At 36.7% G+C, this 12,982-nt stretch overlaps 1 protein-coding gene and 1 long non-coding RNA gene across 5 annotated transcripts in view; one reads left to right on the top strand and one right to left on the bottom strand.

Annotated features, from left to right (window-relative positions):
* The window catches only part of LOC117079429, a 114,975-nt gene that overhangs the window by 87,404 nt on the left and 14,589 nt on the right, over positions 1 to 12,982 (top strand). The gene's annotated exons all lie outside the window — the stretch shown is intronic.
* The window catches only part of VEPH1 (ventricular zone expressed PH domain containing 1), a 246,767-nt gene continuing 240,010 nt past the window's right edge, over positions 6,226 to 12,982 (bottom strand). For all 3 annotated transcript variants that reach the window (XM_033203227.1, XM_033203224.1, XM_033203218.1), the window contains exons 13-14: positions 12,060 to 12,196; positions 6,226 to 7,855 (exon numbers count right to left, since the gene is read on the bottom strand). In XM_033203227.1, coding sequence (XP_033059118.1) covers positions 7,619 to 7,855; positions 12,060 to 12,196 — 374 coding nt within the window. In that variant the 3' untranslated portion in view covers positions 6,226 to 7,618. The remainder of the gene's footprint in view (positions 7,856 to 12,059; positions 12,197 to 12,982) is intronic.

Below are 12,982 nucleotides of genomic sequence, written 5' to 3'. Positions count from 1 at the left end.
TCCTGTCTTTGGTATGGTTGACTTTGAAGATCTCTTCTGGAAATGCTCCTCCTGCTTGATCTGGAATTCCGCCTCAGGCACCATTCTAATTTCACCTCTAGTGTCCCCAGTCTGTGATAGTAGGTAAAATACATATATTTTTATGGTTTTGGGTTTTATATTTACTTCTTTAATCCATCTTGGGTTAATTGTTGTATATGGTGTAAGGAAGGGGTCCAGTTTCAATTTTCTGCATATGGCCAGCCAGTTATCCCAGCACCATTTATTGAATAGGGAATCCTTTGTTCATTGCTTGTTTTTGTCAGGTTAGTTGAAGATCAGATAGTTGTAGGTGTGTAGTCTTATTTCTGGGTTCTCTATTCTGCTCTGTTGGTCTATGTGTCTGTTTTTGTACAACTACCATGCTGTTTTGGGTTACTGCATCCCTGTGGTGTAGTTTGAAGTCAGGTAGCGTGATGCTGTCAGCTTTGTTCTTTTTGCTTAGGATTGCCTTGGCTATTTAACATCTTTTTTGGTTACATATGAATTTCAAAATAGTTTTCTTTAGTTTCAAGAAGAATGTCAGTGGTAGTTTAATAGGAATAGCATTGAATCTATAAATTTCTTTGGGCAGTATGGCCATTTTCATGATATTGATTCTTTGTATCCATGAGCATGGAATGTTTTTCCATTTGTTTGTGTCATTTCTGATTTCTTTGAACACTGGTTTGTAGTTCTCCTTATAGAGATCTTTCACCTCCCTAGCTAGCTGTATTCCTAGGTATTTTATTCTTTTTGCGGCATTTGTGAACGGGATTTTGTTCCTGATTTGGTTCTTGGCTTGACTGTTGAATGCTGGTAATTTTTGCACATTGATTTTGTATCCTGATACTTTGCTGAAGCTGTTTATCAGCTTAAGAATCTTTTGGGCTGAGACTGTGGGCTTTTCTAGGCACTATCATTTAGGACATAGGCACAGGTAAAGATTTCATGATGAAGATGCCAAAAGCAATTGCAACAAAAGCAAAAATTGACAAATGGGATCTAATTATACTAAAGAGCTTCTGCACGGAAGAAGAAACTATCAACAGAGTAAACAGACAACCTACTGAATAGGAGAAAAATTTTGCAAACTGTGTACCCAACAAAGGTCTAATATCCAGCATCTATAAGAAACTTAATCAAATTTACAAGCAAAAAACAAACAGCCTCATAAAAAAGTGGGTAAAGGACATAAACAGACACTTCTCAAAAGAAGACATACATGTGGCCAACACTCATGAAAAAAAGCTCATCATTGATCATTAGAGAAATGCAAAACAAAAGCACAATGAGATACCATCTCACACCAGTCAGAGTGGCTATTATTAAAAAGTCAAAAAACAACAGATGCTGGTGAGGTTGTGGAGAAAAAGGCACACTTTTACTGTTGGTGGGAATGTAAATTAGTTCAACCATTGTGGGAGACAGTGCAATGATTCCTCAAAGACCTAGAGGTAGAATATACCATTTGACCTAGCAATCCCATTACTGGGTATATACTCAAAGGAATATAAATCATTCTATTATAAAGATACATGCACACGTATGTTCATTGCAGAACTATTTACAACAGCAAAGTCATGGAATCAATCTAAATGCCCATCAATGATAGACTGGATAAAGAAAATGTGGTTCATGGAATACCATGCAGCCACAAAAAGGAGCAAGATCATGTACTTTGCAGGAACAGAAAACCAAATACTGCATGTTCTCTTTTATAAGTGGGAGCTAAATGATAAGAATACATGGACACATAGAGAGGAACAACACACAGTGGGGCCTTCTGGGGAGTCGAGGGTGGAAGGAGGGAGAAGATTAGGAAAAATAGCCAGTGGGTACTAGGCTTAATACCTGGATGATGAAATAATCTGTACCACAAATCCCCCATGACACAAGTTCACCTATGTAATGAACCTATACTTGTACCCCTGGACTTAAAATAAAAGTGAAAAAATAAAAAGACACACCACGTGCAACTCTGCCTCCATCTCTGCCATCTTGGCCCATTCTTTACCCAGCTTCCCTTTCAGGAAAGGGGACTTGGACAAAGGGGAGCACTGGCAGGGGGATATAGAGACACCAGAAACATGGCTTGTTTGTGGACATCAGCCATCCGTAGTCCTGTCAAAAGAGAGGGTAAGCAGCTACAGGCAGAGCTGACCTCATACCTTTGAGGATGGGTGCATTGGGGGCATTTTAACCATTATGTTTTAAAATTTCTTACATTTGCAATATGCTCTACTGTTCACAAAAATATTAACACACAGTTTTGATTAATGTGAAACAAACCTGTATGGAACTCTTAATACTTCCTTTTACAACTGCTTTACATTTTCTTCCCCCACACTTAAATATCTCTGAAATTAGTACATGTTTTACAATCGTTATGCACTGGGAATGGCTGTGATGGGGTTTCTGTCATTGCCTATCGATGTGCAAATGCTATCTTAGCTCTTTGTGTTGTCACATCCATTCAGATATGTGGATGGTTGACAGCACATGGACTAATTGCTGTTTACTATGTCTTAAACAGGTTACAATTTGGTTTGACTTTGAAACAAAAAGTTATCAAGTACACAGAAAAGCACAGAAGCAGAGGAGTGGGATGAAATGTGGTATTAGTGAACAAAAGAGCCAACATTGAAGTGACCACAGTTCCATATGGTCTTGCAAAGCAACCGCTGAATGTTTTGCTTAAAAAGGAAGACATCAACATGTAATTATCATCAAGACATGGCATCATAGTTACTTAATGGTACATAGAAACTGGAGTGTCTTTTTCAAGCATCTATTATGTTAAAGGTTCTGTGCTGGTTAAATTTATAGGTTTTATGCTTTTGTAAGACATGTGTGCCTCACATCAGTTCCACTCTGTGGATAGTATTATCTCCAATCCAGGGATGAAAGATGAATAACTGGCTCAGGTTGGTAATCCAGTTTTGAAAGAGAGAGGGCTTGACTCTTCACGTGCCTAGAGCCTGTGCCCCTTTCCCAACCTTGGTAGACCTCTTCTGAATTTTCCAACCTCTTTGTCTTTCAGGAGCATCCTTGGGAAGGATTTGTTCCAAGGGATCTATACTCTGGTGCTATTCTGAAACAAGATGACAGTTTGGTTTCTTTTCTTGGTTTCTCTTCTAAAAATTTAGGTTTCGGGAACTGGAAATCCTTATTAGGGCATTTAAACCATGGTCTTTATTTGTCTGCAATGCACTTTGAATTCAGCTCACATATTCTCTCACCTTATCTCACAATTGTTTCCTAAAGTGGGTAATGCTTCCTTAAACATGTAATCTTTATTTATGTCTGAGAATAAGTCATCACCACAGACAGGTTTGTGGGTGCCTATGGAAAGTAGGTGAGTTGAAGATGACCCAGTAAATGCCCCTTGACATCACCAGCTAAGGATTTTCTAGAAAGCTCAGTGTTAGAAAACTATTGAATATTTGTTTTTACCAAACTCCAGGTTCTCGAGAAATAGCTCAATGAGCTTCTCATACATAAACATTTATATTTCCAATGCTATCTGAGAGGGAAAAAGAATAAAAATTAAAATGAAAACCACTTCAATTCCTATCCATGATTATAGTTTTATTCATACCAACATATTTAAAGGTTTACGCATGTTTAGGAAAGTGGTTTTCTTCTTAGATCAGGATCAGAAATGGCAGCCCTCTTGGGAAAGACTGGTCTGTGGTAAACTCACCAGCAACCAGGGTGGAAGTGCCAGAAATATTCACGGGAAGCTGATGATTCTGAAATTCCTAGTGTGATTCTGAACCCAGGAGAATTTACTTATGTTTGGAATTACTGCATCATGGAATGAAATCAGGAAGTTCATTATTTATAGTTTACACATTCACTTTTTTTAAAGATCTGGCTCAAAGGCACTGAGAGTTATGTTCTAGATTAGAGGCATCCAGTTAATTAAATCACAAGGACTTTGTAGCAAGTAGTAAAAATAATTCTTTCCCCACAAATTGAGCTGAGGGGGCCATTCTCTTCTTTTTTAGGCCAAGCATTCAACATAGCCACTGTTTTACCACAAGCTCTCTGCTATGTAAGGTTTAAGCACACTGTTGGCATTCAAATTGTTAATAGCTAATGCAACGTCACCTAGTGTTTGTCTGTTACCAATTGTTAGTAATTGACTAAAACAGCTAGAGTTAGTGTTTGTCTGTTACCAATTGTTCCTAATTGACTAAAACAGCTAGAGTTATTCACTGACTCTTAAGAATGGGGTGGTAGGTTTTAAAAGAATATTTAGAGAATCATTTACAACTGTACTCCTTCTCGTCCTTTCCCTGCCCAACTTCATAGGAGTTGTCCATCTAATCCAAGGTGAGTCCCCTATCTATACCGTGAATGTCTACATCAGAATTAAGTTTACCATCTGCCTTACCTCTCAAACTGCTGTTTCTGATTTTTCTATTTCAGTGAATATCACCATCATCATCTACCAAGTTTCCCAAGCAAGCACCTAGGGATCAGTAAAACTCTTTCCTTTCCATTACCATACTCCAACTCCATCCAATCCACTAGTGTTCTGTCCATTTTCCTAAACCAGTATTTTTCCTGCCTGTTCATTTATCTGTATTTCCTTTGTTACTACATGAGGTCCTCACTACCTTAGAAGAGCCTCCCAAATGGTCTCCCTGCTACAATTTTTGATATTCTTATAATCCATTCTTTACCACTATTAAGATAATCTTTCTAAATGCAAATCTGCTCAAAACTTTTTAATCGTGCTTCATCATCTAATTAAAACAATTTTTTTTCTTTTTTATCTTTATTGCTGCCACACAAATTAATGTCTCATCATGTTAAGGAAAAAGTTTAGACCCTTGGCTTGGAACCAAGTCCTACATCCTGTGGTCCTGGAGGCCTTTTCAGCATCACTCTGAACCATTTTCCATACACCCCTTATGTTTCAACCCTAGGGAAAAACTTACATTTTGCAAATGGACCATGTTCCTTCTCCCTCTTTTGCGTTTGCAGCGTGGTTCACTCTACTCAACATTTGCTCCTTGTTTGCCCACAGCAATCCTACTAGTTCTTTAAGACTAGCTCATTTTCTATCACCTCTGGGAAGAAGTGAGGGAGTCCATTCTGAGTTTAAAGTCACTTACAATGGCACCTTCTCTTGTGTTTCCCCAGGACCCTGTGCATACCTTCATCAAGGCACTTGCCACGTAGTCCTTACATTTCTGTTATATGTATATGTCTCTTCCACTAAACTTTAAACCCCTTGAAGAGAAAAACTGTGTCTTTTATCTTTGTATCTACAGGCCAAGCATGACAACTGTTGCTTAGTAGGTGCTCAGTTAATTGCTGCAAAATAAAGGAGTTTTAATCCTTTCCTATCACTTCTAGAAACTTTACTCAAGCAAAGTCACTTTTTTCCTCTTTCTTTCTGTATTTTTAATTCCTTCATCTTTCCCTTCTTACTCATCTTAAAGAGAGCAAGAAAATACTTGCTCCATCTTAACCCTTTCATCGTAGCCCCATTTTGTTGAAAAAATAGTCCACTTATTGCTTTAAACTCCTAACCTCCCATTGACTCTTCAGCCTACAAAATGTGATGTTTACTCCCTCACTCCAATGGAATTGTTCTTACCAATGACACCAATTGCTTCCTGATTGTGAAAGTCAGGCTTTATCTTAAGTGATTGCTCTTCAGGATTTCAAATTGTTGCCCTGTCTGTTTTTCCTGAAAAATCCTTATTAATTTGGCTTTTGTGACATCATTTCTCCTGGTCTACATCATCTCTGAACACTAATTAGCTACACCAGCTGCCTTTACTTAAATGCTGGTGTCTCAAGGAACCCTTATTAATTCTTTTGTGTTGTTATTCTCTCTTGGTAATTTCATCTAATTTTGCATCTTTGGCGACTACCTATATATCCAGTGATCCTGAATTTTGACCTCCAGAACTCTATTTCCAATGTGTAATAAATTCTGTGACTCACAACACCCTCAAACTTTGCTTGTTAAAATGGAATTGTTACCTTTCACAAACATGGTCTCTTTTATATTTCCTATGCTAGTAAGTTAGCAGGAGGGTCAAGGTGTTGACCATTCATAGTATTTCTCCAGGTTTCTATACTAGACAACATAATGAATAAATTTCAAGAAAAAAGTGATCCCTTGTATGTAGCCCAACTTAGCTTTTGTATTAGTTATCACTGCATAACAAATCACCACAATTTAGATTTAAAACAGCATACATTTATTATCTGAAAGTTTCTGTGGGTCAGGAGTCCAAGCGTGGTCTAGTTGGGTCCTCTGCTCGGAGTTTTACAAAGCTGCAACCAAGGTGTTGGCTGGAGCTGGGCTTTTGTCTGAGGTTCAGATGCTTCTTCCAAGATCACATGGTTGTCGACAAAACTCATTTCCTTGCAGCTGTAGAGCTCATGGCAGCTGGCTTATTCAAGGCTAATAGGAGAGAGAGTCTCTGACTTGTTTACCCTCTTTTAAAGGACTAGTCTGATGAGGTCAGGCCCACCCGGGGGGTCTCTTTGATTAACTCAAAGTCAACTGATTAGAAACCTTATGTATATCTGCAACCTCTCTTCACTTTTGCTATATAATGTAACATAATTATGGGAGAGATGACCTCATCACTTTTGCCATATTCTGTTGGTTAGAAGCAGGTTACATGTCCCACCAACACTCAATGGGGGAGAGGATTATACCAAGGCATGGATCATTGAGAATCACTCTAGCATTCTATCACAGTGTAATTATGTATCTATGTAGTGAAAAAATAGATGTTTGTAATTTGGAGGTATTAAAAGGTTGAATACAAAGAAAAAATTATAGAACTTTAAAGTCTTAATTTTAATGGAGATGGCACATTATTTTGAAGATAGAGAAAATGGCTTTCTATCCTTTTTCTATATTACACTTAGTGCCTTGGGCAGGATATATGTCCAAGCATCTAAACTGTAGATTATATAAAATGAACTTAAAGGGAATAATTAAGTAATTCTGAAAGACAAGTATTTAATGACATAACTGGCTTGATTTGAGAACCATTTTACCACAAGTTAGCCTCATTTGTAGTAACAGAGGATCATGTAATTATATGTCTATAAGTAAGTTATATAGTTTTCCTCAGTGTACATTAGTTCAATGTTTCTAACAGTTTTTATTTTAAATTTTTCTTTTAATACCTTTGACAGACTGTGATTTTCATCAGAAGTGCTAATCTTTCCTCAGGACAAATAGTTCAGGCATCTTTTCATGCTGTTTTCTCATAGTTTTGAATGACATATCTACAGAGGTTCTTTTATCAGTGACTTTTCCCTTCCTGGCCCCACACTGTCTGAGGGCATACTCTCTAGCTCCTTTTATTTTATTTTATTTTATTTTATTTCTGTAGGCATCAGATATATTCTGAAGTCAATACTAAAGCTGTTAGAGTATGACATTTACTAAGAATCCTGCCATTTTAGGCCCTTCTTCTTAAAGGACAAGAATTCCATTGGTATTTAGTAAAAAACGACATGGCTTGGTAAATTTAGCTTTTTTTCTTGACATTGGCAATGATAATACAATGCCTGTGGTGTGTAGTTGTCGTGGCTGACTTGTAAATCCCTACAGATATGTGGTTACTTCTCTACTTTCCCTCTCTTTGGCTTGGGCAACTGCCACATTGATGCACTGGAGCCATTCTTCTGCATTCTTCTCATCCTTGGCCTTAAAGACATAGGTTTTATTGTCTGTGAAGATTTCGAAAGCCCGGGGGAGAGAGCGGTCCCTGCGTTTCTTGGCCACAGCTTTCACACTCTGTACTTTGCTGAGTTCTATTGGGCAGTCATCAGGGTCATCTTTCTGAAAGGCATGGGAAGAAAAGAATATGGGCTGGCTGTTACTGTAGGCAAGGATCTCTGGCTACTGGAGAGTTTTCTAAGAGGGCCAGAATCCTCTCACTTTTTATAGCTCAAGACCTTTGTTATTTTGGGTGCTAAGGCCTCAGAATCATTAGAACAACTGAAGGAATGAACAATCGGGCCTTTGTTAGAGTATCGTAAGTTGACACAAGATAACTAATTTACAGAATATTATTATGAAGCGGGATTTGGGAAAAATTCAGAGTTCTTTCATTTTCTATTAACATTATATTAATAGAGCAAGGTGCAATGGTACAATTTGGAGTGCTATTAACTTACAATTTCGGGTAGTTTGGGAGGCATGAAATTGAATTTTCCTTTGTGCTACCTCTGAGAAAGATTTTGCCAAACCTTAATTGAATAGAGAGGTTTCCAGTGTTCCCATAGACCAAACTGTTTTTGAAACTCTCTGCAGCTTTGGAAGCATGCTTTGTCTACAAACAGTAAGGGAAGGAATATTTAATGATGTTAGATTCACCTTTTATTAAAGCAAAAATTTAAGGATCTCTGCAATACCAAGGTCATCACCTGGGCTAAGACGAATAATTTTAAGGGGTCAGATATTTCTTTGAAGCAATTTCAGGTCTTTAATATGAATACATTTTGTCTACTAAAGAAAGTACCTGTGGTTGAGAAGTTTGCCAATTCTCCTTGCCCACCTCTCCTGTTGCAATCACCCTCCTTTCACTTTGCAATGAAAAAGCATCCTCTTCACTCATCCCATACTTTCTGTGATGTTTTGTCCAATGTAAAAAAAATCTCAGAAGCACCAAACAAAAAAGCAATTCTAACTATTGACATCAGGGAAGTATCCATCAGCCAATGCAATGTAATCACTCTTTATCTATTTCATTATGAGGTGCATTTTCAATAATATTTCAATTTTTAATGTTTAATAATTATTAAGCTTGGCATTATACTTACGGATTTTCATGAAGGATGTGACTTTTTGAAAAGATAACTGAATCAGAAAAAATTACACTTGGAGACGCATGGTCACAAGAAATTCAAACAATCAAATTTCAATTTATACATACAGTTTTACTCAGTGAAAAATGAAATGCCATTCAGGATAAAATGCTGTGATAGAGGTAGAACAGAAACATGATTTCAAAAAAAAAGAAAAAGAGAAACAATGTGGACATTTCTATATAAAAAGAGTTAATTTATGTATTAAAAAATAGTGTTAGGTGTTAAACTGCTATGGTATTTTAATCCAATGGTTACATTTAATGGAGAGATGTAATCCTTTTGTTTTAAAATGTCAATATTTACAATTCAATAGAAATTACAGTCTGGGCAAATGTTAAACTTATGTTAAAAGTGTTGCTGCAACTTAAAATGTTGCAAGTTATTACATAGATTGTTCAAAATTCTTTTAGGGTACACAGGATAAAGTTTGAAGACATACACAGTAGATAATACTTTGCTAGCCTAATTTGGTTTACCGTAAGTATCTGACAGTAATAAAATTGCCTTTCTTTGAAGCAGTCTATAGTACAGAGATTGATAAGAAAATAAAAAGTTACCATAGTAATTTAAAGATGGACAGTGAATCAACTGAGACAGTAATAGACAGAAAGTCAAAGGACACTATTGCCTAGCTGGTTGGTAGAGATCAAGGTCTTAAAAATGCAAAAGTGAAAGATTAGAGTCTTTCAACCTCAGCTCTCATTTTAAAACGCACATTTCTTTCATTTAAAAGGGGCCCTTTTACAAGGACCTGAAGCTTCAGCAGGACTGTTGACCACTGGTAGGTTATTGCTTCCCTGGAGATTAGAAGTATTTTGCTGTGGCCTTCATGCTATATTAAATTATTTCCCACTATTTGAGCTGCAAGTTTTGTCAGAGTTATGGAATGGACCATTATTTCCTGATAAACATGTCAAACGAGTTACCTAATTATAAAATTGTGTTTTCTTTAAATCTTACTAAAAAGCCATGAATCAGAAAGTATAAAGGTCATTATTTGAGTTCAGAAAAACATTCTTATAGATTGACTCTACTTTGTCTTTTTCCAGTAGTAATTTTCCAGATCCCTCTGATTGCTTTGTCTTAAGGGATCTGGAAAATTACTACGTCTTCATTTCTATTCTTGATTTCTTGAATGAAAACAGAAAATTCAGATAGTCATTTTAAACACTTTAAACATGCTTTAGTGTGAACCTATGCTAAAAAAGAGTTTCTTTACATTTCCAATAGCTGTCTAAATTGAACTGCCCTTTCAAAAAGATGTTCAGCCTCAGAAAAGTCCATCTGTATATGTTATAATACACACAGATGAGGAAAGTAACATGAGTACACAGTAGGTATCACAAAAAAATATATTTAATTCAAAAAGTTAACAGAAGTCTTATTAATTAAAAGAACACTGGTCAGAATTTGCCATAATTCAAATACATGATATTCGATTCCTGTTGATTAAAATGTTCAAGTAAGTTTTATAATGAGGTCTCTAAAGATATAGTGCATATGGCCCAGAATGAATTATAATTTTTAACTAATTTACCACTTTTCATTAATTAATTCAGACAGTTTGGTTTATGTGATGGTTAAATTTATGTGTCAACTTGACTGGGCTAATGGGTACCCAGACAGCTGGGAAAGCATTATTTCTGTATGTGTTTGTGAGGTGTTTCTGGAAGAGGCTGGCATTTGAATTAGTGGACTGAGTGAAGAAGATCCACACTCACCATTGTGGGTGGGCATCATCCAATCTATTGGGGATCTGGATAGAATAAAAAGTTGGAGGAAAGATAAATTTGCTCTTTCTTCTTGAGCTGAGACATGCATTCTCTCTTGCCTGTGGACATCAGAGCTCCTGGTTTTGGGGCCTTCAGATTCTGGGACTTACATCCCTCCCTGCAGCTCACCCCCGTATCTAGGTTTTCAGGCCTTTGGCCTTGGACTGGGAGTTATATCATTGACTCCCTTAATTTTCTGGCCTTAGGACACAGACTGAATTACACCACCAGTTTTCCTGGTTCTCCAGCTTGCACACAGCATATCATGGAACTTCTTACCCCCCATAATTTCATGAGCCAATTCCCACAGTAAATCTCTTATATGTCTTTATATATCCTATTGGTTCTGTTTCTATGGAGATCCCTGGTGAGTACAGTTTGCCACTGGCTCTGTATTTTAAGTATACATGGGAAGCAGTAAACACATTTAAGAACATGCTTTGGTGTAACACTGCCTGATCTTGATCTCAGTTATACCCTTTCTCACTTTATTAGCTTTGTCCTTGGACAATCCAATCAGGTTCTTTGACTCAGTTTCCTCATCTGTAAAATGGCAATAATAGCAGTGGTGGCCTAATAGGATTATTTTGAGGATTGTTTGAGGCAATCCAAGGTGTTGCATAGTAAGCACTGAAAAAATGCCAGTCATTGTGATTATTTTCTAAAACACTCAAGAAGTGGGTCAAGATTTGATTCCTCTTGATCCTGAATCAGTAGAGTTTAATGATACATAGAACCAATTTGAAAAGAGGATAACTTTGCATTATTGATTGGAATAGAATGCTACTTCAGAGATTTCCCACTGAAAATTCACAATACAAATAATTACTGAGCATCTTATTCAAATAGAAAATTATATTAAATATTTATTAGTTTGATCACAATTCTACTATATTCATTAACTGAATATTAAATAGATGAAAGACAGTAATATTTTAATCAGAATTAAAGTTTGTTAACTATAAAAAGTATCTAAAGTAAATCAGCCTCCATTCTTTCCTCCTTGCCTATGTCCTCCTTTTTTGGACCCCCACTTCCAATTATAAACTATATTTATAAAAAATTAGAGCCAATATCATAAGTCATGAATTTGTGTACATGGTCCACAAGGAAACAAAGGGCACGGTGTCTGAGTCAAGACCGAGTAGTCCCTCTGCAGTTCAACTAAAACAACTAAAGTCAACTAAAACAAGCTTCCATAATAAACTGGAAGGGGACAGTGAACCAACTAACATAGGAATAAACAGACTAGACACAGACATATATGAGAAAACAATGCTGTAAGATGGTGAAATGGAGATGGAAAAAGTATCAGAGTTTAAACTTAAGACAAAATGTCTAGCTATTGGTGGAGATCAAGACCTTAAAAATGCAAGTGTAAAAGATGATGGAGGAACTTACAGACTTTCCTTTTTGAAACAGAAGTTGATTTCCAGCCAGTGTAAAATAGCGTGTTTTCCACCTTTTGATGAACTTCCATCTGATTTGCTTCTCTTTAAGTTTTCCTTCAATGAGAGGCTGGCCATCTTGATTTACAACTGTTGAAGGTAGCAGAATAATCATGCCATGTATTTTCCATTATTTACTGGGTAAGTGATCAAAAGTCAGAACTGTACAGTGTACCAGAACCCAGTTAGCATATCTGGAAAGTAGGCTAATAAATTATGAATTTGGCTAACCTTTCCTCCTTTGTCCCTAAAAGAATGCACAATTCAGATATGACAATGGAAAAGTGTTGAAAGCCTTCATTGACATTTTCAAAAGGAACTGGCTCACACAAAGAGCATCTGGTTAACAGTATTTAAAGTTTGTCTGGATATTTAGCTTTCTGTGCTTAGTTTCTTTGTTTCATGGTGTTCCATTTCTAATGTCGGAATGACCAAATTAATTTGGAATAGTTTGAAATTTTGGCACAAAGTATCTAGTATGCCATAAGCTTCATTTTGATTTTGCCAGCAACTAGGTAATAAAAAACAAATTTCCATGCTTTATGACACATGAACTGCTGGAAATATAGCTTTATAAATAATCATAAACCCAAGTATATTTAGCTATTTGGCAGTAAAAGTCAATGCAGCACTCCAAAAGACATGTTTCCTAAAGCCATAACACTAAACTGCAAAGACAAACTTACCCAGCTCTTGTACATGCTGTTCTCACTCTCTGGAACACACATACTCTCTTTCCCCTCTCTGTACTCCCATCTTCACCTAGTCAACAACTGATCACTTCACATTTCAACTTAAATGTTGCTTCATTTGGAAAGCCCTCTCCAAATCCAGATGAGGGTGGCTTTCCCCCATAAGTTCTCATGGCACATAGCA

The sequence above is a fragment of the Trachypithecus francoisi genome, unplaced genomic scaffold (assembly GCF_009764315.1).
Source record: "Trachypithecus francoisi isolate TF-2019V2 unplaced genomic scaffold, Tfra_2.0 Lachesis_group0, whole genome shotgun sequence".
Lineage (NCBI taxonomy): Eukaryota > Metazoa > Chordata > Mammalia > Primates > Cercopithecidae > Trachypithecus > Trachypithecus francoisi.
This window is presented reverse-complemented; position numbering and strand designations above follow the sequence as displayed.